The sequence below is a fragment of the Globicephala melas genome, chromosome 8, assembly GCF_963455315.2.
Source record: "Globicephala melas chromosome 8, mGloMel1.2, whole genome shotgun sequence".
In the NCBI taxonomy this organism is placed as follows: domain Eukaryota; kingdom Metazoa; phylum Chordata; class Mammalia; order Artiodactyla; family Delphinidae; genus Globicephala; species Globicephala melas.
Genome location: NC_083321.1, coordinates 95,363,262 through 95,389,694, shown reverse-complemented (window position 1 = coordinate 95,389,694; position 26,433 = coordinate 95,363,262). Strand labels below are relative to the sequence as shown.

The following is a 26,433-nucleotide window of genomic DNA, read 5'->3' as shown; positions in this document are numbered from 1 at the left end:
TCCATCCATCCATCAGTCCACCATCCTGCCACCCACTCACCTATCATCCACACATCTACTCTCCATCCACCCATCCATTTCCCACTTGGATCCATCTAACTTTCATTTCTTTTATTCATCCATCCATCCATCCATCCACCCACAAATGCTTTCTGAGCATCTTCTCTGTGTCGGCCTATTCCCCAGGCTCAGAATCTTTCCCAGACTCCTGGAAGATAGGTGCATGAAGGACTAGTCCTTACAAGGACTAGCAGAGGTCTCCCAGTGCAGCACCCCAGGGTCAGCCGGCACTGATGTTGGGTTCATAACCAGAACACTCTGGTTTTCCCTTCTGCTGCTCTTTGCCCCTCATAACCTGTTCTCACAGGGTCCAGGAGACACTAGCAGGGGAAGGAGAGGCATGTCCCCATCTCTCACTCCCTCCACACCTCAGGCAAGAGCCCAGTGGAATTGGGCCTGACTTTGAGAAAGGGTTTCCTGCCCCCAAAGTCCCCACGAGCTCTTAGACAACTTACCAGTGAGTTCAAACAAGATGGGGCTCCCCTGGGGCCTGAGAACAGAGACGTGAGGTGAGAGGGAAGCCCCGTCATGAAGCAGCACCCTCTGCCCCCAGCACCCCCCCACCCATTAAAGCTCTGGCTGCTCTGTGAACCAAGCTTGTCTCTCGTTCCCAGAGGCTGTTATTGCAAAGGGTTTGCTGTTCAGCCTGGTGAGCCAAAGGGGCTGTAGGGCTCCCAGAGCCCGACCCGGAGTCGAGGGGAAGGGAGGGGAACCCACTCCCCTGCACGCAGTCCAGAACCTGCCACCTCAGCCACGCCCATCTCCTGTGCTGCCCCATCCAGCCCAGCCTGGGAGAGACACAGCCCTTTACTCTGTGCGGGGGCGTTGGCTTCCCTGGACCATGGCAGAGGGTCGTAGCCCAGAGGGGACCAGGTGGCATGTCCTGCCAGGAGTGGAGGGTCCCCAGAGTTCCTGCAGGAGGTCAGAGAGAGGAAGTGGCTAGAGTTGTTTTTTCTCACTTCTTCCCCTGAGGTCTGTGTTTACATGACAGTCGTACCCAAACGTCTCACTTCTGAGGGTATCTGAGTCCACACTTCACTGGCTTCTTTTTGGAGGGTATTGCCTGTGGCCTGGAACAGAGAGGGCGGGCAGATTTTGTTCTGAGTCACACAGCATACCTACTGTGGAGACAGATGAGAGTGAAGTGTGTGGGCCCCGAGGATGCAGCCCCCTGTCCTGGCACTGCGTGCATTCCTGTCCCTCACTACTATTTCTCTGTCCTTTGGATCCAAGCAGTTTATTTCTACCTGCTCTGAGAGAAATAACATAAGGCTGTATGCATCTTGTTCGTGCTTCTGGGACAGACGTGACTTTCCGAAGCCGTCTTCCATTGCAATAGTCAGGTGGCTGACGGGACCTTAACATCTCAAAGGCCTTGGGTTCAAATCTCAGCTCCGCCAGGACTCAGCTGACTTAGGCCAGCAAGTTACCTTCTTAGAGCTTCGGTTTTCTCATCTATTAAATGGGGATCATTGAACAGGTTGCTGTAAGGTTTAAGCGAGCTCATTACAGGTAATGTACTTAACACAGTGCCTGGAAGTTGGCATACAGGGTTAAATGATCAGTAGCCACTTCCCTCCAAATCCTAAAATCCAAATCCAACTGAACCCATCATTCCCTTCAAGATGAGAAGCAACTCCATTGTCTCAGGGCGGCGGGAGATCTTCCTCTGAAACCTGGGCCCTCAAATTACAAGGTTATTTGGCTTGTGTGACCCAATTAATAGCCCTCTGTCCTGTGGGCCTCGTGGGCACCTCGCCTTTTGTCCCGGGGACTGCTCACCTCAGTGAAACCTGTGAGGACAGAGGCTCCCATTTCCTGATGAGAAGAAAGTGAGTCAGGAGGAAACAGCCCGACTTGTTGCTGAGCCGTGGAAAATAGTTAAACTGGGGGAGAGAAAAAGCACTTATTTAAAAAAGCAGGCTAGGTATGAACGTGTAGGGTGTGGCCCCCTGTGTAATTAGCTGCTCTGCTGGCTCTGGGAGCTGCCTGCCTCTCCGGGCCCGGACCGCTGAGTCAGGCTCGCCTGCGGCCCCTCCTCTCCACTCCTTCTCCGCTCTCCCCGTAGATGTGTCTCAGGCTCTGCGGCTGCCTGTCCCACTCCTGCCAAGACGCCGCGTGAGAGGTCACCCATCGCACCTCCAGCGAGCCCGACACAGACCAGCCAGGCAGCCCACGATGGAATCTACAGATGCCTCCAGGAGCGGTGGGGCCAGCCCGGAAGCCAGGGGTGCCTGCAGCTTGCTGGGCCCCAAAGGCAGCCTGGAGACTGGGGCCAAGGCCGAAGGCAAAGAGGCCAGGATCACCAACGGCCATGGCAGGGAAGCGGCCGAGGGCAAGAGCCTAGGTGGCTCCCTGAAGCCAGGCGAGGGAAAGGGCTCCCTGTTCTTGGGCAACAGGGGGCGGGGCGCCATCATCCAGTTTGTTGAGTCTGTGGATGACAAGGGCTCCAACTACTTCAGCATGGACTCTGGAGAAGGCAAGATGTCCCCCTACGCCAGGCTCCAGCTGGGGGCCACCAAGAAGCCACCTGTCACCTTTGCTGAGAAGGGGGAGCCGCGCAGGCCCATCTTCTCGGAGCCCCGCAAGCCCACGGTGGCCGTCATGGAGCCCGGGGACCTCCAGCGGAACATCTCCCCCCGGGCCGCCTCGAGCACCCTCCTGCACTCCAAGTTGGGCTCCGAGGAGGTCCTGTGCGACTCGTGCATCGGCAACAAGCAGAAGGCCGTCAAGTCCTGCCTGGTGTGCCAGGCCTCCTTCTGCGAGCTGCACCTCAAGCCCCACCTGGAGGGCGCCGCCTTCCGTGACCACCAGCTGCTCGAGCCCATCCGGGACTTCGAGGCCCGCAAGTGCCCCCTGCATGGCAAGACCATGGAACTCTTCTGCCAGACGGACCAGACCTGCATCTGCTACCTCTGCATGTTCCAGGAGCACAAGAACCACAGCACTGTGACCGTGGAAGAGGCCAAAGCCGAGAAGGAGGTAACAGCGGGCCCCTCCAGTCTCTCCTCCCTCAACGCGTCCTCCCACCTCATCTTCTCCACTGGGGGTTCCCAGGGTCTGGGGCTCAAGTCTCTTGCTGTCCCTTGTCCTTTCAGAAAACAGTTCTTTCCCCTCCCGCCCCCAGGCTGGGCGTCAGAGACGATTCCCTAATCCTCCAAGGCCTCAGGAGACCAGGCATCTCCTAGATGAGCAAATGGGGGCTCAGCAAAGATGCGGGGCTTGGCCAAGGTCATAGGATAAATTCAAGTCAGGTTAGGGAATCAGCACGCAGTCCTGGGCTCTGTGTCTAGCTGGGTCTTTTCCTTCTTCCTTCCTTCCTTCCTTCCTTCCTTCCTTCCTTCCTTCCTTCCTTCCCTCCCTCCCTCCCTCCCTCCCTCCTTCCTTTCTTTTCTTTTCTTTCTTTCTCTTTTACTTAAGGGAGAGAGAATTCTTCCCACCTGAGCAGGCCTGGCTCCTGGGATGAGTCATGGGTGAGGAGAAGGGAATTTGAGGACCGCTTCAAGGCCCTTTTTTTCTAGCTTCAGAGTTGGCTTTTGCAGTCCAGTGGCTACTTCTTGTTCTATCTGATCCCCCAGCCAGTCTCTTGACTCTCCCAGTGGCCTCCTTTATCCTTCCCTCCGCTGGGCCCCATGTGCTTTGTGTGTGTGGTTATATGTGGACGTACCTCTGCCTGTAGGTGGACACTCTTGGTGAGGGTTGGAGTGGGGGGGGAGGGGTGTGTTACAGTCATATGTGGATGTTTGCATATGACTGTATATGTGATACATTAAGTGTGTTCGTGTTCTGTGTACGTGATCCCGCATGTGCTCCTGTGGGGAGGAGCGGGGGCGTGTGGAAGCCTGTGAACGTGGACACCTTACACCTGGAGAGGGTGCGCTGGACCAAAGGCTCAGCTGTGGCTGCCGCTCCTGACTCCACAGATGCTGGGCTGGTGCCCCCGCGGCCACACAGCTCTGTGACATGGCCGGTCTCCAGCCAGTGGTCAAGGCAGGGCACCTGACTTTCTGCACCCTGCAGAACGGGACAGCACAGGACACCCTCTGGGCCCAGCCTTCCTAACCGGGAGTCTGTAGGTTACTCTCTCCTACCCACACCCCTGGGCAGGAAGGATGAGTCAGAGATGAGAAGAGACTCTGCCTCTGGGCATTTCCCAGGCTGCATTAGACTGATGAGATATACATAACATCCTTTCCTGTGTCTCGTGGCCCTTCCTTCTGCCTATCCCGAGTGCCTCTGCCGCACCGGGTCAGGGGGGAGGATTCCTGGCCATGGCTGCGTGCGGCAGGGCGGCCTGCCTGTCGTGGGGCCTCTTGGGCTCTGGGTTGGCAGCCTGGCAAGGCGCTGGGAGGAGTGCTCAGGCCAAGCATTGCTCTGGAGGGCGAGGTCCTAGCTCGTCAGCGCGGCTCAGATTCCGTGCCCCGGTTGTTCTCCTGACGCCATCAATTGGCTCGGTACCTCTCTGTCACCGTGGCCTGTGGCTTTGCTTCTGGCCTCATTGCCCAATTCTTCCTTGAAGGCTGAACTGCCGGGCTGCTGGGCATGGGCAGTCGCTGCTCATTGAGTCTTGGGAGCTGTGCTGGTCTGGGCTTTTGGGGCTCTTTGGGTGGACAGCCATGACCGGGGTTTGGGAGGATGAGCCAGGCGAAAGGCCTAGGGTGCAGTGGCAGGTGCTGGGACCATCCTCCCCAGAGATCCTAGGGGAAAGCTTCTGCTCTGGGACAGGGTGGGTGAGACAGGAGGTGGGATGAACTCTGTGGGTGCTGGGGAGGAAAGGACAAAATAAAAAGAGGTACAGAGACAGGAGGCAGGGAAGGAGAGTGCCAGGGAGGCAGGCAGAAAACACCCCTGTCTTTGTGGAGTACATCTATGGGCCAAGCGCTAGCCTGAGCCTTTACACGGTTAGTTCTGACGACGGTCCCACGGGGTGGGAGTAACTGCATCTATTTTATAGGTGAAGAAATGGGCTCAAAGTTGCCAAGAAACTTACCCAACGTTACAGCACTGGGAGGCGGCAGAGCTGGGATTCAGATTCACTGTGGCCATAGCCCAGCCTGTTTTCTCTCCACCATTTTAAATGTTGTTTTTATAGGGGTGGCAGTGGCTTCTTGGGGTCACCTGGGAGGTTCTGATTCAGGGGGTCAGGGCCTGGGATCTGTACTTTTAAGTTACCCTCAGGGATTCGAATATGTAGTCAGGTTGGAAATCAGGAATCTAGTCCAGTTTTATCAGAAAGAAACCGAGGCCTGGGAGGTGGGGTAACATGTCAAGGGCCCGATGCTGGTCTGGAGACAGTCTGGGTGATGCTCTTCCCACTCCGTCTTGCCCCTGCCCCGTCCTGACACCCAAGGAAGCAGAAGGAACGGTGTGCCCCAGCTAAGCACAGTAATGCTGGGCTGTTTGACATCTGTGTGGAAATGGGGAAGTCTCTCCGGCATTTCAGATTCTTATCCATAGAATCACCATTTGTCTGAAAGTACATATTTGGCAATTAACTGGCTCATCTGGCAAATGTCACAGCCAACGGCCTGTGTGGTTAATTCAGACCAGGGGAGGATCCCTCAGGGCCCCGTCTCCTCTGGGGGCAGCGCCGGCACCTGTCCAAGTGAGTGCTCAGGTGAGTCTGCACCTGAAGGTCCCGTCTGTCTGGGCCGAGACACCACCAGCCACTGGCCACCCTTCTGCTCCCCCAAGGCCAGAAGGATTTCAAGACTGTGTGGCTTACACGGGCCCGTCCCAGGCAACTGAGCGAGAGGCAGTCGCCATGGAGGAGTGTGGGAGAAGGGAACAAAGAAGGCATTTAGGGACAGGCCTGGGCAGGGTGTAGGGAGTGAGCTGGGGAGAAGGAGGAAGTCGGGAGGGAGGTGTAGACAGGGGTGGAGTTGAGGGGAGCTGAGGCCCTGTCAGACATCAGGAGATTTAATCAGATTTCAAGGGAGGAGGGAAAGAAGGAGAAAGTGGGGCCTCAGGGGGTGATGGGGAGGGTGTGGGGAGGAGAGGAAAAGAGGCAGAATTGATGAATTGCCCCGTCCGTGAGGTGGGGGAGCTTGGGCAGGGGTGAAGGGCACGGATGATGTCCTGGAAGGTACAGAGAATAGCCCAGAGGTTGAGGCCATGTAACAGAGCTGAGTCCTGTTGCTGTGTCGTGGTCTTCCCACTTCCTCCCTGGGAGAACTCAGGCAAGTTCCTCAATGTTTCTGGGCCTCGGTTTCTGCATCTGTAAAATGGGGATAACATGGCTTGCCTCCCCAGGAGGCTTTTGCAGATGAAAGGAGAAATGCAGGCACATAGTAGATGCTCAGTAAAGCAGTTAGGGTCCTTCCTTCTAAGGTTGCAGGAGAACCCAGTATATTGGAGCCTTCCTATGTTTTATTGTTTCCTATATCCTGCCTTTTCTGGCTTTTATGTAACCCTGCCAGCAGGGAAAAATGGCCAAGGGCTAAACAGATGCTGGACATATCCCCAGAGGTCTCACCCCAAACCCTCTTCTCCTGACAGGGTAGCACTCATCCCAGAGGTGAGAGCAGACCTTTCTAGTAGCACAGAGTTCCCAGCCCAAGGTCCCTGGTGCCCTGCAAGTCTGGCCTTGCAAGGCCCCCTCCCAGCTGATGTTGACTTCCCTGGTGCCCCAAAGAAACCAGTAGACTAGTTTCTCCTCCGCCCTGACTGATATTTCCGCCTACTGCTGCAGACAGGGCGGCTCCACTTTTGACCCTTCTCTCGCCTGTTTCCAGATCGGCTGCCTCTCCCTCCGGCCCTCCCAGGTCACTGGCCGACACCTCTGGCTCTGCTCTGTGCACCCCCCGCTAGCCTCCCTCTTCCCTGCCTCTCTTGCTCAGGATGGACCCCAGGGGCTGACTCCCGCTGCCCTTGGCCGAGGCCCTTCATTGTTCTAGAGCCCCTGGACTCTCCCTCCTCTGTACTCAGTGCCTCTTCCTCCCTCTTGGCCAGGGAGTCTGTGCTCTGCGGGTAAGACCTTTCCTCACCTTAATGCCCCATGCCCCACAGCTGCCAGCAGGTCCCCCGAGCACCTCTGCTCACTCTGCTGCTTCCTTACCTTCACCTTCTCTAGGCTAACCTTCTCCCCTCGCGCAGGGGCTTAGCCTGCCTGCACCACCCCCTTTATCCCACCTCCTTTCCGCTTTCCCCAGTATCCTCCAATCTTCAGTTCCCCACCATCTAAGCCTCTACTTTGCATCTGCAGCCCGACGTCTTGACCTCCCTCCCCTCACCCCCGGACGATTCACTCTGTATCCCGACTGTGTACGCACCACCCCTGGGCCCCAGCACGACGGCACGCTCCATCCACACCGTTTGCCCCTGACCACTCCCCTCACTTACCCGTGCCCTGTGGGCCTGCCCGCCACCCTGTCCTCTCCCCTCCGAGCTCGGGTCCTGGTCCATGGAAGGTGCCCCACCCAGCAGTGGGGATGGGACCACTCATCAGCGCTTTCTCTGTGCCAGGTGCTCTCTGAGAGCCTCACTTGCCTGGTCCCAGTTCATCCCACACCTGGCTGGGAGATGGCCTTCATACTACCTCCATGAAAAACGGAGTCACCGAGGCACCAAGTTTGGTAACTTGGGAAGGCCACCTGCCTAGAGGTGGTGGTAACTGGATTCAAAGCCTTGGAGCCCCAGTCCTGGGCTCTGGGTGGGCTCCCTCCTGGATCCCCCAGGCTCATTTCATGGAAGAACTGCCCTGTGCCTGCCCCCCGGCCCCCCAGACCTGGGGGTGGGAGTGAATGTACTTTTGTTCTCTGCTTTCCTTGTGCTGGGTGGAGAGGCCAGGTGAGAAGCCCCAACGCCAGCCGCTCTATCGCTGAGCTGGTGAGGACATCTCAGCTGCAGGGGGAGGCGGCTTCTGGCGTCCCATCCCCTTGGGGCCTTGCTTGCTGGGGGTGAGGGGCTCTCCAGGGACGGGAAAGTTGCCCAGCACAGACCCACTGTCCGGCCTTTAGGCTTCTTCCTCACAACTCAGACCCACCTACCAGTCCCAGGCTTCTCAGGAACCCTCCAGGCCACCGGCTCCGCCAACCTCGGAGTTCGGGGCTCTCGGCTCTGCCCCCGCAGAGTCTCCGCTGCCCACGTGGGGTCTGGGTCCCTTGACTCTCCAACCTCCCACCGCTGTGTCTATTGACAGCTGGCTTCTCCCAGCCTTTGTCCAGAGACCAGGCCAAACCCTCATCTTCATCTGCGTCTACTCCTCCGCTTAAACGTTTTCCATCCCTGGCGATGGCATTTTCCGTGTTGTGAGATTTCCAGCACGTAGCTCGTGGGGCACATGCTTTCTGAGAAGAACTTAGAGTCTCTGGCCTGGGGAGCCCAGGGGTGTGGGCAGAGCGGGCGGGGTTGGAATCCCGGGCTATCTGGCTGGGGGCTCTGCATCTCCTGCTCTAGGCCTTCCCACCTTCTCCACCAGCTTCTCGGCCCTCTGGGCACTTTTTCAAGAAAGCCAGGACACTCTCTCCTCCATCGATCCACTTCCCTGGGTGTCTGCACAGGGACCCACCAGCAGCCCCCTGGCCTGGGAGAGTATCCAGGAGCTGTGACGTGTGGGCCCAGCCGCTCAGGACTTCTTGCCAAGAGAGCTCACGTTCCTGGTGGTTTGTGGCTTCCACATGTTGGCTCTTCTTGTGCTTCCTCAAGGAGATGGCTGGAAATGGGTGGGACTCTGTGTTCAAAACCCAGTGTGGTGGGGAGACCGGTGAGCGCTCCGGGGTGTTCTCAGATGGCTTGGTCTTCCTGCCTTCAGGTGGAGATCACCCACCTGTCTTCCAAGCTGGCGGGTGCTTTGGGAGCACTAGTGGGGAACCCACAGAACCAAAGAACCAGCCAACCATAGTTGACTGACCTGGATTGACCTTAGCTTCACGCCTCCACTGTTGTCTCTGTTGTAGCTGCTTTTCAGAGAAGGACATTCCTCCGCTGGAAGGAAACTATTATCCATACTTTCCGTATCCATCAGAGCTCATGTTCCAGCTCATTCCTGATAGATCCTCTTCCCAACCCACCCCAGACCCTGCCAGCCCATGTTCTCTTCCTGAGCAGGGGTGCCTAGAACCTCTCCTTCTCTTGTCCCATCCACCCTCACTGCCTCACTTGCTGGCCTCTCTCCTCCCCCAGGGACCCTGAATAAAGTCTCGATCTTGCCCAAACTGCAGACGGCACTCCCTTTCCCATAAACAGGTTTATAGCTGTGCCTGCCCAGACAGTCCCCGCTGGCGGCAACCCAGGCTCCTGCTTGCAACACAAGCCTCACGTCATATCATAGAAATGCTGCACACTGCTACTGCCACGGGACACTCCCTGGGCTGGGCTCTGCTGAGCTGGGCTGCGTCCCCTTTCTCCCCTAAGCTGCTCCCTGATGGCCCCAGATCCATTGAAAGGAGTGGGAACCCTATAAATGAGCTTCCTTCCTGCTCACGTTGGGTGGAAGGCCTGGCAGAGGGTCAACCTTATGAAGACATGGCTGGGCTGCCCAGCCCCAGGGCCCTGAGTTTACAATGAGATGGCGTTTGTCTTGTTGCTGGATCCTCGGTGACTGCTGTTGTGCCTGGCATATCCGACGGCCTGATGAGTGTTTGCTGAATAAACGGCGGAAGGGCTGAGTGGTGGACCCTGCTCGAGTTTGCCCCCTGGGTGGGCCCACTCCTTGACTCTCTGGTTCTCTTCCACCTCTTCCCCCTGACTTCTCCTCCAACCCCGGCTCCTTCCCTACAGACAGAGCTGTCACTGCAAAAGGAGCAGCTGCAGCTCAAGATCATCGAGATCGAAGATGAAGCTGATAAGTGGCAGAAGGAGAAGGACCGCATCAAGGTAAGCCACCCCCAGGGCTCTCCCCAACCTGTGCTGCCCGGAAGAGGTGGGCCTGTGCTCCAGCTCGAGGTCTCAGGCCCACAGTTACAACCCACACTCGTTTCTTCTGGGTTCTCTTGCCCCCTTCTAAGTGTGGGCCAGGCATCCATGTTGCCCAGCACCTAATGCTCATTTTACATCATCCCAGCAAATAAAGACCCTGGACCAACTTGTCCTCCAGTGTGGCCTCCAATGTCCACCGATGTCTGTTCTGCCCACCAGGCTACCCAGCCACCAAATGCGTGCTATTTTCCCTTTACTTGTGTCAGTGTGGCTAGATGTATGTCTGCCATGGTTTGAATGCTTGTAAACTACAACCTGAAATCGCTGACTCTTGACCCTGGCTGCATAAACAGCTCATTAATTCACTTTCTGAATGATGTTTGGGTCTGGTTGAAGTTTCAGTGGACACACCCTGACTCATCTGGGACTTCTGGGCCCATGGAGTTACCCAAGGGTAGAATGATGGTTCATGTCAACCCACCAAGGGGGAGGAGCTGCTGATAGATAAGGAAAGGTGGGCTGTTAAAAAAAACCCTGGCCATCTCTATCAAGAGACGGCATCCCTCGGTGATGCCTTTGAATGAGATTCTTGGTTGAACAGGCTTGCAGGGTCAGGGCAGTAGAAGTGCCCTGACTCTATGTTGGGGACCTGAAGATGCACCCTCTAGGGAGATTTCTAATTACTGAAACCGTCCTTCCTCTCTCCCCTCACTCTGGACGCAGAGCTTCACCACCAATGAGAAGGCCGCCCTGGAGCAGAACTTCCGAGACCTGATGCAGGACCTGGAGAAGCAAAAGGAGGAAGTGAAGGCTGCCCTGGAGCAGCGGGAGCAGGACGCTGCAGACCAAGTGGAGGTGATCGTAGATGCTCTGGATGAGAGGGCCAAGGTGCTGCAGGACGACAAGCAGACCAGGGAGCAGCTCCACAACATCAGCGACTCGGTGCTGTTTCTGCAGGTAACAAGCAGCTCCTCTGTCATTCAATCCCTCACTCCTTCTATCCACTCCCCCAGACCCTCATCCAGTGTCCATCTGTCCATCCATCCATCTATCCACCATCCATCATCCATCCATCTATCCATCCATTCGTCCCTCTAAGCTCCATTCCATCTGTCTATTTAATTTTTCCATCCAAGCCATTTCCTTACCTACTTTAAAGATGGCACACAAATATCGCTTTGTCCCAACTTCAGTTGATAAGTACAAATAGTGCTCCAGGCTCAGTAGGAAACCGTTCTGTGATCGATTAGTGATGCCTGCACGGGGTATGGGGGTGTGTGACATATGAGCGCTGCATATTTGTTATCCTTCATCTTGTCTGTCTGTCAGTTCCTCCATCCATCCTTCCACCTGCTAGACTGTGTTGGGTACTGCATGCCCAGTACTCTATTAGGTGCTGTGGAGAATAGAAAGGTATAAGACATGGTTATTGCCCTCAAGGAGCTGCAATCTGGCTGGGAAGATAAGACACGTACAATTAGAGAACAATATAGAAGAGAGTGTAATTAAGTGATAAAGCCTATGGTTCAGGAGATAAGAGCCTGTGGAAGCTCTGGGATGGGCAAACAGGCTGGAGACAGCTTTGTGGAGGTGGTGGAATTTGAACTGGGTCTTGAAGGCCCATTAGGATTTGAGATGAAGGGATTCTCCAGTGAGAGCGAAGGGAGGTGAGAAGAGCCAAAGTGTAGAGGCAGTGAGTGGGCATGTGCAGGGAGAGAAGCCACCGTGACCGACCCATACGCTCGGAATTCCTTGCCTTTCTTTGGTGCTTTCACGCCCAAAGACTTCACAGCTTGTGTCACACCCATGAACCCCTATGAGGTGACGGGAACCACGGAGTCACAGGTCTCGGTGCTAGTGCCATTAGGGATATTAGCATCTAGTGGATTTTAGTTGAACCCTTTCATTTTACAGAAGAATAAGAAACAAGTGCCTAGTGGGAAAAAGTGGGACTAGTTAGTAGCAGAGCTAGATCTGGAACCCAGCTCCTCTGCCTCCTGTGCTGAGTCTTCCAGCTGGACCATGAAAGCAGAGAAGGGTCCCCATAGCTCCCAAAGACCCAGAAAGTTAATGGCTTCTTTCCTTTCCTGGTAGGAATTTGGTGCCTTGATGAGCAGTTACTCCCTCCCCCCGCCCCTGCCCACCTACCATGTTCTATTGGAGGGGGAGGGCCTGGGGCAGTCGCTGAACAACTTCAAGGACGACCTGCTTAATGTATGCATGCGTCACGTTGAGAAGATGTGCAAGGGGGACCTGAGCCATAACTTCATCGAGAGGAACCACATGGAGAATGGTGAGTCCCCTCTTGTGGGCAGGCCCCAAGGCCGTGGGTGTTTCCTCCCAGGTCAGTTCCTGCTGCCTGGGGCAGGCCGACATCGAGCCAGCTGGCCCCTCACTGTTCCCAGCCCCCCATCCCACTTAAGGGTGTTTGGACTAGGTTTCAGGGATGGTACCCCCCTCCCTTGAAGTTGCTGCCACAGTTATGCAGCTATTTACAAGGGGCCTCCAGGGCAGGAAGCATCCCAGGCACTGGCTGCACAAATGTCCTCTCTGTGGGTTGTCCATCAAACTCAGGGATTGGTTTCATTCAGCTCTGCGTCTGCTTGGCGGACCCAATCCAGCAGCTGTGTAGATGCTGCAGCTGGTAAGGGCCAGACTCCAACCTGGTGGCTTTGCAGGTTCCAGTGCACATGACCTAGAACTGCATGTGTGCTTGGAGGGAGAACTTGCCTGTCACCGTGGCCGTGCTCAGCAGTGTTGAGCCCAGAGGTGGACTTGGCCTGGTGGCCCGGCTGGAGATGGTTGGACACAGTGTGTCTCAGTGACTCACCAGCTCCCCTGAAGTCAGCTTCTCTACTGAATCACTCTGTCCTCTGCAGAGGCGACTGAATCACCTCACAGCGTCCTAACATGAGAAACTGCCCCACTAAGTGCTTTTCCACCAGTCCCAGCCCAGTCCCTTTAGGGCCTGAAGCTGGACACTTTGCCCAAGCCCCACCCAGTGGCCCAGGCCTTGAGGTTGCAGCCTAAATAATGACTTCTAGCCCCAGCACCCCGAAGGCAGCGACCCTGGTCTTTGGTCTCCGAAGGGAGCATGTGATTCTTTGGGGGATGAGAAGGGGATGATAGTGCGCAGAAGGGCTGGGACTCAGGGGGCAGCGTCTGTATGTCTTGGGGATGGTGATGTCGCATAGTGTCCCCGTGAGATGTGAGGGACATTCAGTCACACCTGAGGACAGATAAGCCATTTCAGCAAGACCATCATTGGGCTTCAAGTGGCACCTTGGTCCTGAAATCCTCCTAATGGCCATGGCGACCATCCTGAGGGGACGGCTCACAGCGATTGGGTGCTCCCTGGACGCTGGCTTTGTGTGAACGCCTCCCTTACATTATCTTAGTCTCCCTGTGGGATGAATTGCACGTCACAGATGAGAAGGCTGAGGCTTAGAGAAGAAGTTTTTCAAGGGGCACACAGCTAAGCAGGGGGCGAGCTGGGTTTCACGCTCCGCTGTTCAACACCTCCACCCGGTGTCCTCTCATCTGAGAAGCAGCTGCTGCTGGTGGCCGTGCAGAGGAGCTGGGAGTGTGACGGTCATGAGCCCTGGGGTACACACCTGGTACAGGAGCCCCTCCGCTGAGGTCTGGTCGGACCGATGAGGACAGCCCCGAGCGGGTTGGGGTGCCCACTGTGCCATTTCTAGGTCATGATAGTGCTGGCCATGGCCTCTGTGCAAGTGGGGCCCTGTGCCCTGTCCAAGGTGTGCCGGGAAGCGGCTGCCAGGAGAGGATGGGTGCTACTGATGTCGGCAGCCCTGCACCTGTGCCTGGGGCCCCGGGCCTCCCTGTTGGCGTTTTGGCACTGCTGTGTGCTTGCGAGTGTGTCTGGCTGTAGGAGGTGGGGCGTGGGTGGCCGGTGAGTCAGACCCTGGAGGGACCGTCTTCTCTCCCTTGATTGCAGTCTGCCCACCGGACAGACCAGGGACTCAATCCCCACCATCAAAGGTGTGGGGTCTGAGACGCACCGGAGCGTCTTCATCCTGGGCTTGGTGGGGACGGGGCGGGGCCAACATCAAGAAGGGTTTCTGTTTGGCGTGAAACGCCTACTGCGCGCCGGGACCCTGCTTGGCACACGTGATGGCGATGGGATGAGCATCCTCACTCCTCCTCTTGTCCGGGAGAGAGGGAGACAGAAGGGCAGAGGGAATGTAGGCGATGGGGAAGTAGCGGGAGAACGGACGGGGGCAGAGGGCAGCTGGGGAAAGGCAAACTTGGAGTGACAGATTTGTTTGGGTTCAAGGGGGTCTGCCGGTGGGTGTCGGGGGGAGTCAGCTAGAGTTAGCTCCCCGTCCTGAGTAGCTCACTCTCCCCTGCACGGCTCCGCAGCTGGATCCCTGGCCATGGAGGCCAGTGCTGCGACTTCATTCCATCTCCTTCCTGGGCTGCCAGCAGCGGCTGAGACAGAGCCAGGAGACAGGGGTGAAGGCTCGAGCCCCACATCTGCCCTTATTGGCCATGTGACAGGGGGCAGTGGCTTCACTCACCTCCTGAGCCTAGGTTTCCTTATCTGTCACCTGGGCATCTTCATATCAGCCCAAGGCTTGACGCACACATCAAACAAGAGATGAAACTCAGTAGCACCTTGGAAACTGCAAAGCGCCTTGCACACGTCTTCCTCATGGGGGCCAGTCCCAGGGAGGGTGGATGGCCCACCACACAGACCCTCTCTCGCCCCCCAGGAGCTCAGGGCCAGAGGGGATGCTGGGCAGGGAGCCCCCTTCTCCATGGTTGGGGACCTCGCCTCTCCCTGGGACAGAGGGGCTATAGGCTGCCTCGGCGACACGCTCAGTGGCTGAGTTCATCCCCCCCACCTGCCCCTCTGCTGACCCGACCTCTCTGCTTCCCAGGGGGTGACCAGCGCTACGTGAACAGCTACAGTAACAGCTACACCAGCAACTGGGGTGCTCCAGACACCGTGAAGAAGTACTCCATGTACCTCGCATCCAAGGGTAAGGGAAGGGAGCAGATCCTCCGCTGAGGGGATGGTCCAGGAGAGACGCAGCCAGGTTCCCCTGGGGAGTGACCCTCGTGGACAGGCCTGGGAAGGTCCTGGTGCCTACCTGGTTCCCAGTGTAAGTAGCAGCACCTCCTCTCGCCCTCCGTCTGGCACCTGCCCCTCAGCTTCCCTGCCCTGTGCCCACCCCTCCCACCCCCGCGCCTCCAGCCCACACCCTCCTTCTCTTTCCTTCCGGGGGGGCTCCTGGCTGCTGGCCTCAGCCACTCCCATCCACCGGGCTGAGCTGGGTTTTGCTTCTGCTGAGGTTTCTGTGGTCCTGAGGGAGGACCGGCTTCTCCAGAGCCATCCCGCTTGTCCAGGCAGGGGGACTGACGGCTGCGCTTTTAAATTCCTCACCAACCCCCCCACGCATGCCAGCCCCTCAGCCCTCCTTCCCAGGCCCTGACGAGGCGCCGCCTGAGGGGCGGCAGCCCAGCTGGGCGTGGGTAGAGACCAGCGCCTGGCTGTCCTTGCCCTGTGGTAGCCCATCACATTCTTTGGCACCAGCAACAAGCCACAGCGATGCCCGTGACGTAAGGGTGGGTGTGCCCGGTGGACAGAGGGGTGTGTGCATGTGCGTGTGTTGTGAGGGGCCGGGGTCAGGACAGGAGAGGGTGTGCAGAGAAGGGGGAGAAAGGAGACGTGGGGAAGACGCCAGGGCCTGGAGCGGGGAGCCTCGAGGCCCTGGGCACTAATCCACATGCCTCAGACGTGCGCACACACACCGACCCGGTGGGAGGGGCCCAGGGGAGATGAGCTCAGCAGAGAGGAACCTTGGCCGCCCCACCCAACTTGAAAACAACACCTGGGCTTCCGGCAAGGAAGCTGGACCTGAGTACCTGGACCTACGTTCCTGGTGGGGGCCTGGGCCCGGCGGGTCCTGCTCGCTTCCCTCCCCCAGGGTGCTCTCCTTTGGGTCTAGTCCTGTGAGAGGGTGAGCTGCGTTAACCAGCCCCATTCCAGCATTACTGGCCCTGACCCAGACCCTTCTGGCTCCCCAGCTTCTGAGGATCAGACCCTGGGGTGGTATCAAGTCCCCCGACTGGCCCCTGCTTGGCTGGCCTGCTCTGTAGAAGGCGGAGGGGAGCGGAGCAATAATGGGGGATTGAGGAAAGAGCATGGACCCGCCCAGATGTCACTCGAGAGCCCGGGCCTGGTGACCTTGGGCTGGTCACTGCCCCCTCAGTATCCTCATCTGAGAAGAAGGAGCTTGGACTCAGCTGTTAGGAGAGCTTCCAGCTCTGTTACCGTGAGTCAGGCTGTGACATTTGTAGGGAGAAGAAACAGGTTCCTCCAGTGTCTCTGCCCCTGCACTGAGGACCGGAGGGAGGAAATCTGGGAGCCCCGGGCTCAGGGTAGAGGCAGGAGAGGGGCCAAGGGAGTCAGCAAGGAGATCAGGAAGCAAGGCCACCAAGGGACAGTGGCCTGAGTCTGGGAGCTTTGGGGCCGTGGGACTGGGCAGTGAGACTTCCAGGAGAGATTAGTTTCCAGGCTCCCTGCAAGAGGGGCCAGGGGCTCGGTAGAGAGGACGTGGCTGTGATGGACAGAGGGCGCAGGGCGAGAGGGATGGACTGCAGGGGTGTGGGTTTAGAGAAGGACCAGCTGGTGCTCGGCCAGAACGGGAGTGGGGCTGGTTAGGCGGGAGGGCAGAAGCCGATGGAGGACTCTGACCCACGCAGACGCACGTGGGGGACGCGTTGTCTGCATCTGTGAAGCAGCCGCGTGTGGAGCCCGTTCTGTCTGCCTTCCTCCCAAGACTGTGTAGAGCCCGAATGGGGGAGGGAGGGAAACACCTGTGCCATGTAGAGCTCACCCCTGGGGAAAGCATCCCTGTAGTGGGGGAGGTATTTTTGGCACAAGCTCATCAGACCCTGCAGGTGGCCGCCCTCATTCGGTCAAGGGCCCTACACCTCTGTCCCACGGTGGCCATGGCCCAACTTCCTCATGGGCACCCCATTTCCCAGCCTCTGGGGTCTCAGTCACACAGGGCCTGGCTCAGGAAGGCTCTGGTGACCCTCAAAGCCCCTAATTAGGGCAACCACACATCTAGGACTCTCCAGGTTTACACCTGGTCCTCTCAGCATAACTGTTCATAGCACACTTTCACGCGCAGAACCATTCTGATTGGAAGGGTGACTTACGTGGTCACCTTATCCTAGACCCAAGGGAGCTGTCTTGGTGGGGGAACAGGCCCTGGCACAGGCAGAGGCCGCTGTGTGGGGGCAAGGAATCCTGCAGTACACCCCTCAGGTCAGAGCCACAGGCCCCCGACTGAGCCAGGTCCCCCTTTCTGCGATGACAGCCCCTCCTCGTGTGCTTCACAGGTGGGTCGAGGACGTCGTACCAGCCGGTGTCCCCCAGCCGCCTCTCCAAGGACAAGACCTTCAACAACCTGTATGGTACCAAAGGTAGGAGGTGGTTCAGCTGGGGGGTGGGCAGGGCCTGTGTGGGAGCCACACAGGAGGGGCTGTGGGCTGGCTCATGGGCAGGGGGCCTGGGCTCCCCACGTGAGGTGAATGTGGGGTTGGGGACCCAGAGAGGGGTGACGAGGGGTCCTAGTGGGCTTAGGGCGTGTGCGCAGGTATGCGCGTGTATGGGCGTGTGTGTGCGTGTGTACGCGTGTGTGTGACGTCGTCAGGCCGAGGAAAGGCAGCCGGGCACCTCGGCATCCCTGGAAGTCCCTGAGTGCATAGGATCTTCTCCCTGAAGTCTGAGTCAGGGGGAAGTGAACACCGGGGTTAGGTGTGGGGACTTCCCTCCGCGGATGTCGGGGCAGGGGACCACAGAGGACCTCTCCTGATTTGTGTACTCCTGGGTCGGAAAGTCATGCAGTGGTTAAGACAGACTAGGGGAGCCGGAAACGAGAAGTCAGGCATGCTATGAAATGGGCTATCCCTGGAAACCCAGGAGGTGTTGTTGCCAGGGAGGTGTGTGGGCGACTCGTCCTTAAGACCTGGGAGGGGTGGGATGGGCGTGGAGACACGGCTTCCCCAGGGAGAGCTGCTGAGCGCAGGGTCCCCTCTGCCCACAGCGCTGAAGGCACCGCTGCGCCGAGGGCAGGGCCGACCTTCGATGAGCCCAGCTTCTGTGGGCTCCTGCGGGGGGGGTGCCACATGTGGTGGGGGGGAGGGGACCGGGCCAGCTCTGCTAGAGCCCCCCTCGGACACAGCACCGGGACGTCTGAAGAGACGTGGAAGGGAGTCGGGGCTTGGTAGTGAGGACGAGGCCCCCGGAGATCTGGAAGGTCAGGGGCACCGTGGGCAGGGCCGTGCCCAGGCCTCTAGGTGCAGGACTGGGTTCACCATCAAGCACAGGAGACTGTGAGCTCCGTGAGGGCAGACGCTGGGTCTGCCCTGTTCCCCGCTGCGACCCCAGGGTCCAGAAGAAGGCGGGGCTCAGCAAACATTTGTTGAATGAGAGGAAGAGGGGACCAATGAATGGGCGAAGGAAAGGGCGAGGCGGATGGCCCCTTGGAGCCTTGGCAGGCGTACTCGGTGAGGGCCTTGCTGCAGAGTCTGCCCGAGGTCCCTGTGGGAGGGGGTCCACGACGGGGCAGGCCACCCGCCCCAACCCCATGCGACCGCTGACCCGGCTCCACCCCGCAGGTAGGAGCAGGAGAAAATCGCCAGGGCTGGTGGGCTCCGCTGCAGAGTAAGCTCAACCCAGGGGGGGTCCCCCACGCTCCGGGCTGCTGAGAGGGTGCGCTGCCCACAGGGGCTCTTGAAGGCCCTCGCGGTGCCCCTGTTGTCCCTGCCACACCGTCCCCACGGCCTCTTTTCTGTCCACCTGCAAATGGACACTTGCAGCCTGTTCAACCTGACAAACAGAATTTCAGGACTTGTATCAGCTGCTTCCGCCTCCAAGTTTTAGCCTGTGTTTGTATTTATTTGCTCCTTTACTCATTCATCCATCCATCAGCTGTACAATGAGCACCTTCCAGGAAGCAGGCTGGGTGCCAGGCACTGGGTGTGATGCTGGGCCAGATGGGCATCCCACCTGCCCCCTCAGAGCCCAGTGGGGGACGTGGACCATTAAACGTGGAGTTACAATGCGATACGGGGCACGGGGCTGAGACACAAGCAGACCTGGGGCAGGTGACACGGAAGCTGACCCCTGAATTTGCTAAGCATTCAGGTGGGGGAGCAGGTGGGCTATTCTAGGCGGAGGATCTGGTCTGTGCAAAGAGCCTGGGGCAGGCGAGAGCCTGGTGTGTGTCAAGAGCTCAGAGTGCAGCCTGGTTGGAACGTTGAGTGATGGAGGCCCAACTCCAGGTGAAGGCAGAAAGTGGAGACCGTGGGGAGCGGGGAGGGCCTCCTGAAAGAGCTGAGGGCTGTGCTAAGGACTTTGTACCTTAATCTGAGGGCAGCGGGCTGTTAGGTAGGGCAAAGACCTGACAACACTTGATAGTTGAGAAGGACAACTTGATGGCAGGAACGATTGGCCAGAAGTGTGACGAGGGCCCAGCAGTATCCTGGCTGGAGATGTGCAGGGGCTGGAGAGATTCACAGAAATGGCCACGTCCCGGCCTCCGTCCCCCATGCCAAGCTGTCCAGGGCTGATGCCTCTTCCTTTCCCCACCAGGTAACTACACCTCCCGGGCCTGGGAATACTCCTCCCCCGTCCAGAGCTCCGATGACCTCCCTGCTGTGCAAGGCAGCTCTTCCTTCTCCCTGAAAGGTGAGCCCGCCCCATCCAGAGTGCCTTGGACTCTACTCACAAGCTCTTACCTTGTAAGGATCAGAGCCCTGCCTCCACGTCTCTGCTGTCAGGAGGGCTGGGCCACCACACGCCAGTCCCTCAGGATGTGCTATGATACAGGCCTCGGTGTCAGGGAGGTGCGGACACACGACACTCTCTACACCCCCCACGCCAGACATCCCCAGGGTGCTTCCATCAGGCACCGGATCTTCCTACTGCGGAAAGTTTATTTAACTCAGTCACCCAGTGACTCCCAGCCTTGGTTGACTCTAGAACCCTGTGACCACACAGCACCTGTGAGCATTGCATGGAGCCAGAGTCCTGCCGAGTCCCTGCAGGGAGAGGCAGATGAGAGGATCTCTAAGGCCTCCCAAGTCTGCTTCTGCCCCCCAGAGCTCTTCGACAAGGCTGAGCAGCCGATGCCTCCTGTCCCCTGGGGATGGGGTCACCCTGAGGGGCAGGCCTGAGCCAGGCCCCAGCTCACAGTGGGGCCTGCGGCCCTCCCATCTCTTCCGAAAGGTGCATGGGGCAGCTATGGTGGGCTGAGGTGGGAGCAGGCCTGTCTGCCTTCTGGCTTGGAGACCTCTGGCCTGGGAGACAGGATAAGCAGTTTGGGTGAGCTCAGGCGGAGGGGGTGGGAAAGGGGCAGGCGGACCTCCAGGCAGTGGCCTCGGATGGTGGCTTTATCATCCAGCATTCCCTTCCGGGCTGGATCCCAGCCTATACCCAGGGCTGGGATTCTTGGGTCCACCAGCAAGGAGATATGACTAGAGGGTCCCAGCCTGCAGGACTCCCAGGCCTGGGGAGTTCTGGGACTCACTTTGGCCTGTCTGGCTTCCAGCAGATCATCCCTGCTCTCTGGTCAAGCTGGGATCAAAGACCACCCGGCAGGGAAGACGGCCACCCTTGGGTGTGATTTGGAGCTCTCACGCTCCCTAGCATCTCCCCGTTGGCCTGCAGTCTCCCCAGGCGAAGGCCTTGTCCTAGGAGAGCCTCTCCTCAAAAACACCAGGACCTCGAGACACCTGTTGTCACCTTCATGCAGATCAACTCCCCAGATCTGCTGGGAATGGCCTGTATGGGGGTTCTGGGCAGGGCTGCCTGCCTGGGAGGACTGGCCCCACCTACTCTGGGGCGGGGGGAGGCAGGGAGTACACTCAGGCTGCCAGGGAGGACTGAGTGAGGGCTTTGAGAGCGGCCGTGCCCGTGGGACGTGTGACACCCTCTGGCCCCTCCTGGGACCAGTGCTAATGGCTCTCTCTCCCGGCAGGCACTGGAAAAGTCCCTTATCAGTTCACCACCTTGGGACAGGCTACCACAGAGTTTTCCAAACCACTGGATGGCAGTGGGCTGTTTAAATATCATCCTGGTACCCGCCTGTTTTACACCCCCCCCACACCTGTTCCCTCCCACAGCAGGGCAAATGGGACACCCTGTGGGGCTCTCTGCCACTTCTAGGGTATCCTGGTCCCTCCTCCCCAGAGCCCCCTGGAAGAGGATGCATGCCCCTCGCCCCCTGCCATCCCCAGCCCACCTGCCCCTGGATGCTGCCTGCTATACAGGCTGGTCTCCTGGACCACAGCCCTGCCGTACCACCATCCCCACTTCCCTCATGGCTGGCTTGGGATTTTCTTTCTGGGAACTGAGAAGTGAGACCTGAATTCCCCGCTCTCAACCTCCCACTCAGGACCTGAGGAACCCTCTCTTTCCTAGGCTGCCCCCATCCCCAGATGCAGGGAGATGGCCGGGTTCTCTGCTCTGTTTCCACTCCCTTGCCAAGCCGGGGAAGGGCTGGCCTCGCCGGCAGCCTGGCAGTGCTACAGGTGGTTTCTGGGCCTGACCAGCTCATCCGCCTTCGAGCAGGCCAGCCTGCCCAGGGCTCCAGCCTGCCCGTGCCAAGGACAGACCCTGTTTATTTCTTGAGCTCCTCCATGGCCGGGGCACAGCCTGTTCCTTGCCAGGCACCACCGCCAGTCCCTGCAGGCTGAGGGCTGACACTGAGAGCACTTTTCACAGTTCTGTGGACTGGAGCTCCTTACAGACCCGCTGGGCTGAGGGGGAGGGGTGGGGAGGTGGGCTTGGGCAGCGCTGCCCCGGACCAGCGCCTCGAGGACCCCAGGCCCAGATGACGCCCATGTGCTCCAGGCCCCCTTGGGCTCGCTGTTTTAACCCTGGACCGCAGCCACGTGGCTGCCCCTCTCTGGGCCCCAGCCTCCTGCTTGTGAAGCAGGGAAGGGGGAGCCAAACTAGGCAGACAGAACGCGAGGATGGGTTTTGGAGTCCGGCAAACCTGGGTTCTAATTCTGACCATTGATTATTAGCTGTGCAGCTCAGGGCAACAGAAACAGGGAAGACCTATGCGAGTCCCAGCACAGCGCCTGGCACGCGTGCAGCCAGTACATGGGGAGCCTGGTGCACACAGTCGGCGGGGGTGGGGGGAGTTGGGATGAGTGCCTAAAGGTGGAAATCCCGGCAGGTCGTGCTCATAGAGCGGCTTCCCTGGGCTTTGGGGAGGGGAGGGGTCTGTGGGGTGAGCCTTCAGGGTGGGTGGGGGAAATCCCAGCAAGTGGTGTGCTCCTGACCTGGATGTGGGGTGACCCTCCCCTGCCGCCTGGCCCAGCCCACCTGGCCCGTTGCTCCTCCTCCTGTCTGCCTTGGTGCCCCTCCCCTTGGCCCACCTCCTCAGGATTCTCCACTGCAGCCCTCCTGGACCCTACACGCCCCCTCAGGGCTGGCTGCACTTGGTCATGGGCTGGATGGAGCTTGGCAGTCACTTTGGAGGTGGCGTCTGTGCTGCTCCGGCCCTGAGCCCCTGACCGCCAGCCCATGCTCCCTCTGACCAGAGCCTCTTGTCTCCCCAGGCTATCCTTCCCTCCTCAGGAGCCAGAGCCCCAAGGCCCAGCCCCAGACTTGGAAATCCAGCAAGCAGAATTATCTGGTGAGTGAGGAGAGCCTGCCTGGGCACGAGCGTGTGCAGAATGGGCACGGAATGGGGCTCCCAGGAGCAGCTGGGCAGGGCCTGTGGGAGGATGGTGACGTCTCTGGGCCATGGGATGGAGGTGGCAGTGGCCTGAATACCTGCGTACAGCAAAGGGTAGTGAAGAAAGACCCAGGGCTAATGGGCAGGGGGCCTGGGTAAAGATATACTTTTTGGGCCTCGGTTTTCTAATCTGTAGAGTGGGCGGCCCAGGAGTTTTTTATGTGCAAATGGTTGTTTGCTGCCTATGCTTGTTGAATGGTGGCCAAAATGCTGAGTCCAGGGGACAGGCATCTCAGAGATGAGTCTCGCTTCCCTGGGGGCCAGCTCTGACAGCACAGAAGCCTTTGGGCTGATAGCGTGGGTAAGGCAGAGGCTGCAAAGTTAGGAATAGATATATTTAGGGTTTGATAGCTAATGACCCTGAGCTGGGGCATCAAAGAGCAGCACGAGAGGAAGCGTGGTCTTGGGGCCCAGGCACCTGCTGACTGTGGGGTCCTGAGTGAGTCAGAGCCCTCTCTGGGACTCTATAATGCGGTGCTGAGATGGGGTTGGACTCTAATACCTGTAGACCCGACATGCCTGAGCCCTGCCCGAGACCTCAGCGATCAGGGGCTGTCCTTCATATGCTGTGCTTTCACTTCCCCGCACGCTCTTCTCCAAGGCCCGTGCCAGGCCCTGCTGCCTTGGGATGGGGGTGGCATCTGCTGGGCCCAGGGGCTGGAGCCCCCGGCTCCCTTCTGTCTTTGCATTTGGAGGTCAGAGCATGGAGAGGTGATTTGCTTCAGGTCGCAAAGAGTGACGGGGGCTGGTTTAATTGGAGAGAATCTTTAATTTGCTGGCGATGGAGCTAAGTGATGGTGTGTGTAATCTGAGCCAGGTCCAGGCCCACCGCAACAGCCGGGCTGCAAAAAGCAGATATGGAGAGGAAAAGGAAGCTTTCTCTTCCTGGACTCGGTCCTTCTCCTCCCTCCCACTACTCTCCCTCCCTCCCAGAGCTCTGATCCCAGCAGAGACGGCTCATCATCGCCTTGGGATGCCTGGCAGGGCAGGGTTCTGGGGTCCCCAGCTGGCACCCAGCGCTCGGGGAATGGAGGCAGGTGCTAGTGTAGGAAGAGGCTGGCCTGGCCCCAGTCCTCTCACCAGCTTGCCACGCAAGTCATTCTTCCCCTGTGCCTCAGTCTCCCCATCTGTAACATAAGGCAGATGGCCTGGATGCTTTCCTAGCTCTTCCAACTTTCATGGGCTGTGACCCCGAGCCAGGGAGGGAACGGGGCAGGGGATGGGGGTGTGTGTGCAGGGAGCACCCTGCCCAGGTGCTCTCTTTGTGCCCGCCTACCACCTGGACTCTTGACAAGACAGCACCATTCACTGACCTGTGATCTATGTGATTGACCCAGCCTTCCTGTAAGAAAGGCTTCAGCCATTTTGGGGTCTATTCACTTTGCCTTACTGACTCCTTTGGGGTCCAGGCTGGCACCTGGGGATTAGGAGACCTGGTCCAGGCCCTGCTCTGCCACTGAGTAACTTTGGCTGTGTCTTTCCCCGCCCTGGGTCTCCATCTCTTCCGTTGTTTAATAAGTGTTTTAACCAAGGCCTGAGCTGAGTTCCCTCAGCCCCCGCATTCCACAGGCCCCCAGTCCTGCTGTGGACCAGATGTAGGCAAGGAGCTACTGTAGATGCAGGTTTCCAGGCAGGCAGGGCCAGGGCAGGGGCTGGGATCACCCTTGGGGTCTCCTGTACTGGAGTCGTTGGGGTGTGAGGCAGGCCCAGGCTCTGACCCAGCTCAAGGGCAAAGCCACTTCTGGAGGCCCTCTAGGGGCCAAGGGTGCTCACAGGGGCAAGCAGCCGCTACAATGTGCTCTTCCCTGCAGGCTGGAGGGCGATTTCTCAGGGCCCTGATGAAGTGATTGGGAAGAGGAGGGAGTGCTGATTTTGTGAAATTGCTGTGGGATATAATACACAGGCTGGCAAGAAAGTTGTCGCCGGCTCTGTCCTGAGAGATGCGCCCTGAATCCCTGAGGGTTCCGGGATGAGAGAGGCGGAAGGTCTGGGATGGGAGGCTCCCAGTAGGTGTTGGGCTGGGGCGGTGGTTTGCCCTCTCTGCACCCCTTCTGTCAGGGAGAATTATGCAGAGAGAGCAGAGACCAAGTCTTGAGACTCAGAAGAGGTGCCTTGACACGGGTGGGGCTGGGGCTTGGGCTCTGGAGCCAGGTTGCTGGGTCTCGAGTCCCAGCTCCTCTGCTTGCCAGCTGGGTGACCTTGGGCAAGTTGCTTAGCCTCTCTGTGCCTTGGCTTGTTCATGTATAAAATGGGCATGATAAGAGTAACCCACTTAATTGGGTACTTGTGAAAATTCATTGAGTCCATCTATGGAAAGCCCTCATACCACTTCTGTAGAGTAGAGAACACCGTAGTAACGGGAGCTACGCTGGTGCTGGGTGGGGCTTCCTGGGAGTGGAGAGACCGGTTGACCAGGCTGAAGTTCAAGCTCACCAGTCGACTGATGGAGTGAATTCTAATTAGGATGTGAACCCAGAGACTCTGATAATACTGGGGCCCAACTCCCATCCCAGGGTAGATGGAGCTTGTGGGTTAGGCCACAGGCCCCTAGAATTATCGGGGTTCAGACCACTGCTGCTTCCTGGCGGAGGTTAGGGGCTGGGCATCTGGCTGGTGAGCTCGAGTGCCCTCCGACCTCCCTAACGACTCCTGTTTCCCCCGCAGTCACAGTACCGGCCCTTCTGCGTCAACAAAGGCAACGAGATCAGGCCCAGCGAGGCCCCGTGAGTGCCAGGCTGGCGGGAACGAGGCGCCGCCACCCCTGCCCGCCCCGGCGGCCCTGCTGCTCTTGCTGTTCTGCTCATCTGGGTGGGAGGGGGCCCGGCCCTCCCCCTGCCCCGCCCCGCCCTCCCCTGCTCTCTCAGGGCCGCCTGGCCTCCCCCTCCTCCCCATCAGCCGGCCCCATCCAGGCCCCCTCCTGCTCTGTGACTAAGGATCACCATCTTCCCTGTGCTCAGAGGCCAACCCTCATGCGGGTGAGAGATGAGGCTTCTCCCCCCTGACACGCCACATTCCCCCTTTTGGGTGGGATCCTTGGGGCCGGTAGTGGGTGCCCACATGGTACCGGCCTGCTTCCCCGGCCCAGGCCCCTGCTGCCTTCAGGCCTGTTGGCCATTTCTCTCCAAGGCCCCTTACCCCGTGATGATGTCAGTAGGTGCCTGGCCATGACAGCTGCCCATCTCCCACCCACACGGGTCCACTTCTTCCCAGCAGCCTGGCCCCCTAGGAGAAGACTGGCCCCATGTGCCCTGCTCTGGTCCTACCTACCCAGGCTCAGCCTGGCGGGGCCTGCCACCCTCGGCCACCACAGAGGAAAAGCTCTCAGTGTCTTGGCATCACCCTGCCCGGCCTTGGGTCTCCCCACATCCACCGCAAGTCTGTGGTCCCTGAGGATGGGCTCTCCTGGCTTGGCAGGATAATCTTCACCAAGATATTCCTTTCTTCTACCTGCTGAGATAAGCGATTCCCTTGATGTGATACACTCCACCCGTGAAAATAGCTACCAGCCCAGCTGCTCCGAGGGAAGTGTTTCATTGGTTTCATAATTGTGATTCTCCCTGACAATGGGAAGTGAGCAGGCTGGCGGAAGTGTGGCTGGGCTGGTAGCCGCGGGTGCTTGTGCCTTACCCCCTGCCCGCACCCCATCTACTGCCCCCACTAGGGTCTCCCTCTTCCCTCTGACTACCCTCCATGTTACATGTTGTCATGGGGCCCAGGGCCTTGA

General features: G+C 58.7%; 1 protein-coding gene across 1 annotated transcript; it reads left to right on the top strand.

The window, feature by feature from the left end:
- The first annotated feature begins 2,238 nt into the window (after window positions 1–2,238).
- On the top strand, window positions 2,239–25,436 carry TRIM29 (tripartite motif containing 29). Its single transcript, XM_030839275.2, has 9 exons — window positions 2,239–3,042; window positions 9,781–9,876; window positions 10,642–10,875; window positions 12,013–12,211; window positions 14,823–14,924; window positions 17,296–17,379; window positions 19,553–19,648; window positions 22,531–22,607; window positions 25,374–25,436. Exons 1-9 carry the CDS (start codon window positions 2,239–2,241, stop codon window positions 25,434–25,436), a joined length of 1,755 nt encoding a protein of 584 aa, XP_030695135.1.
- Window positions 25,437–26,433: the final 997 nt, after the last annotated feature.

Excerpts from the sequence above, each read along its gene's own strand:
- TRIM29 (XM_030839275.2), top strand. The coding sequence starts at position 2,239 with ATGGAATCTACAGATGCCTCCAGGAGCGGTGGGGCCAGCCCGGAAGCC. Across the intron at positions 3,043-9,780 it reads AGGCCAAAGCCGAGAAGGAG|ACAGAGCTGTCACTGCAAAA; the intron begins GTAACAGCGGGC and ends CCTTCCCTACAG. Across the intron at positions 17,380-19,552 it reads CAACCTGTATGGTACCAAAG|GTAACTACACCTCCCGGGCC; the intron begins GTAGGAGGTGGT and ends TTTCCCCACCAG.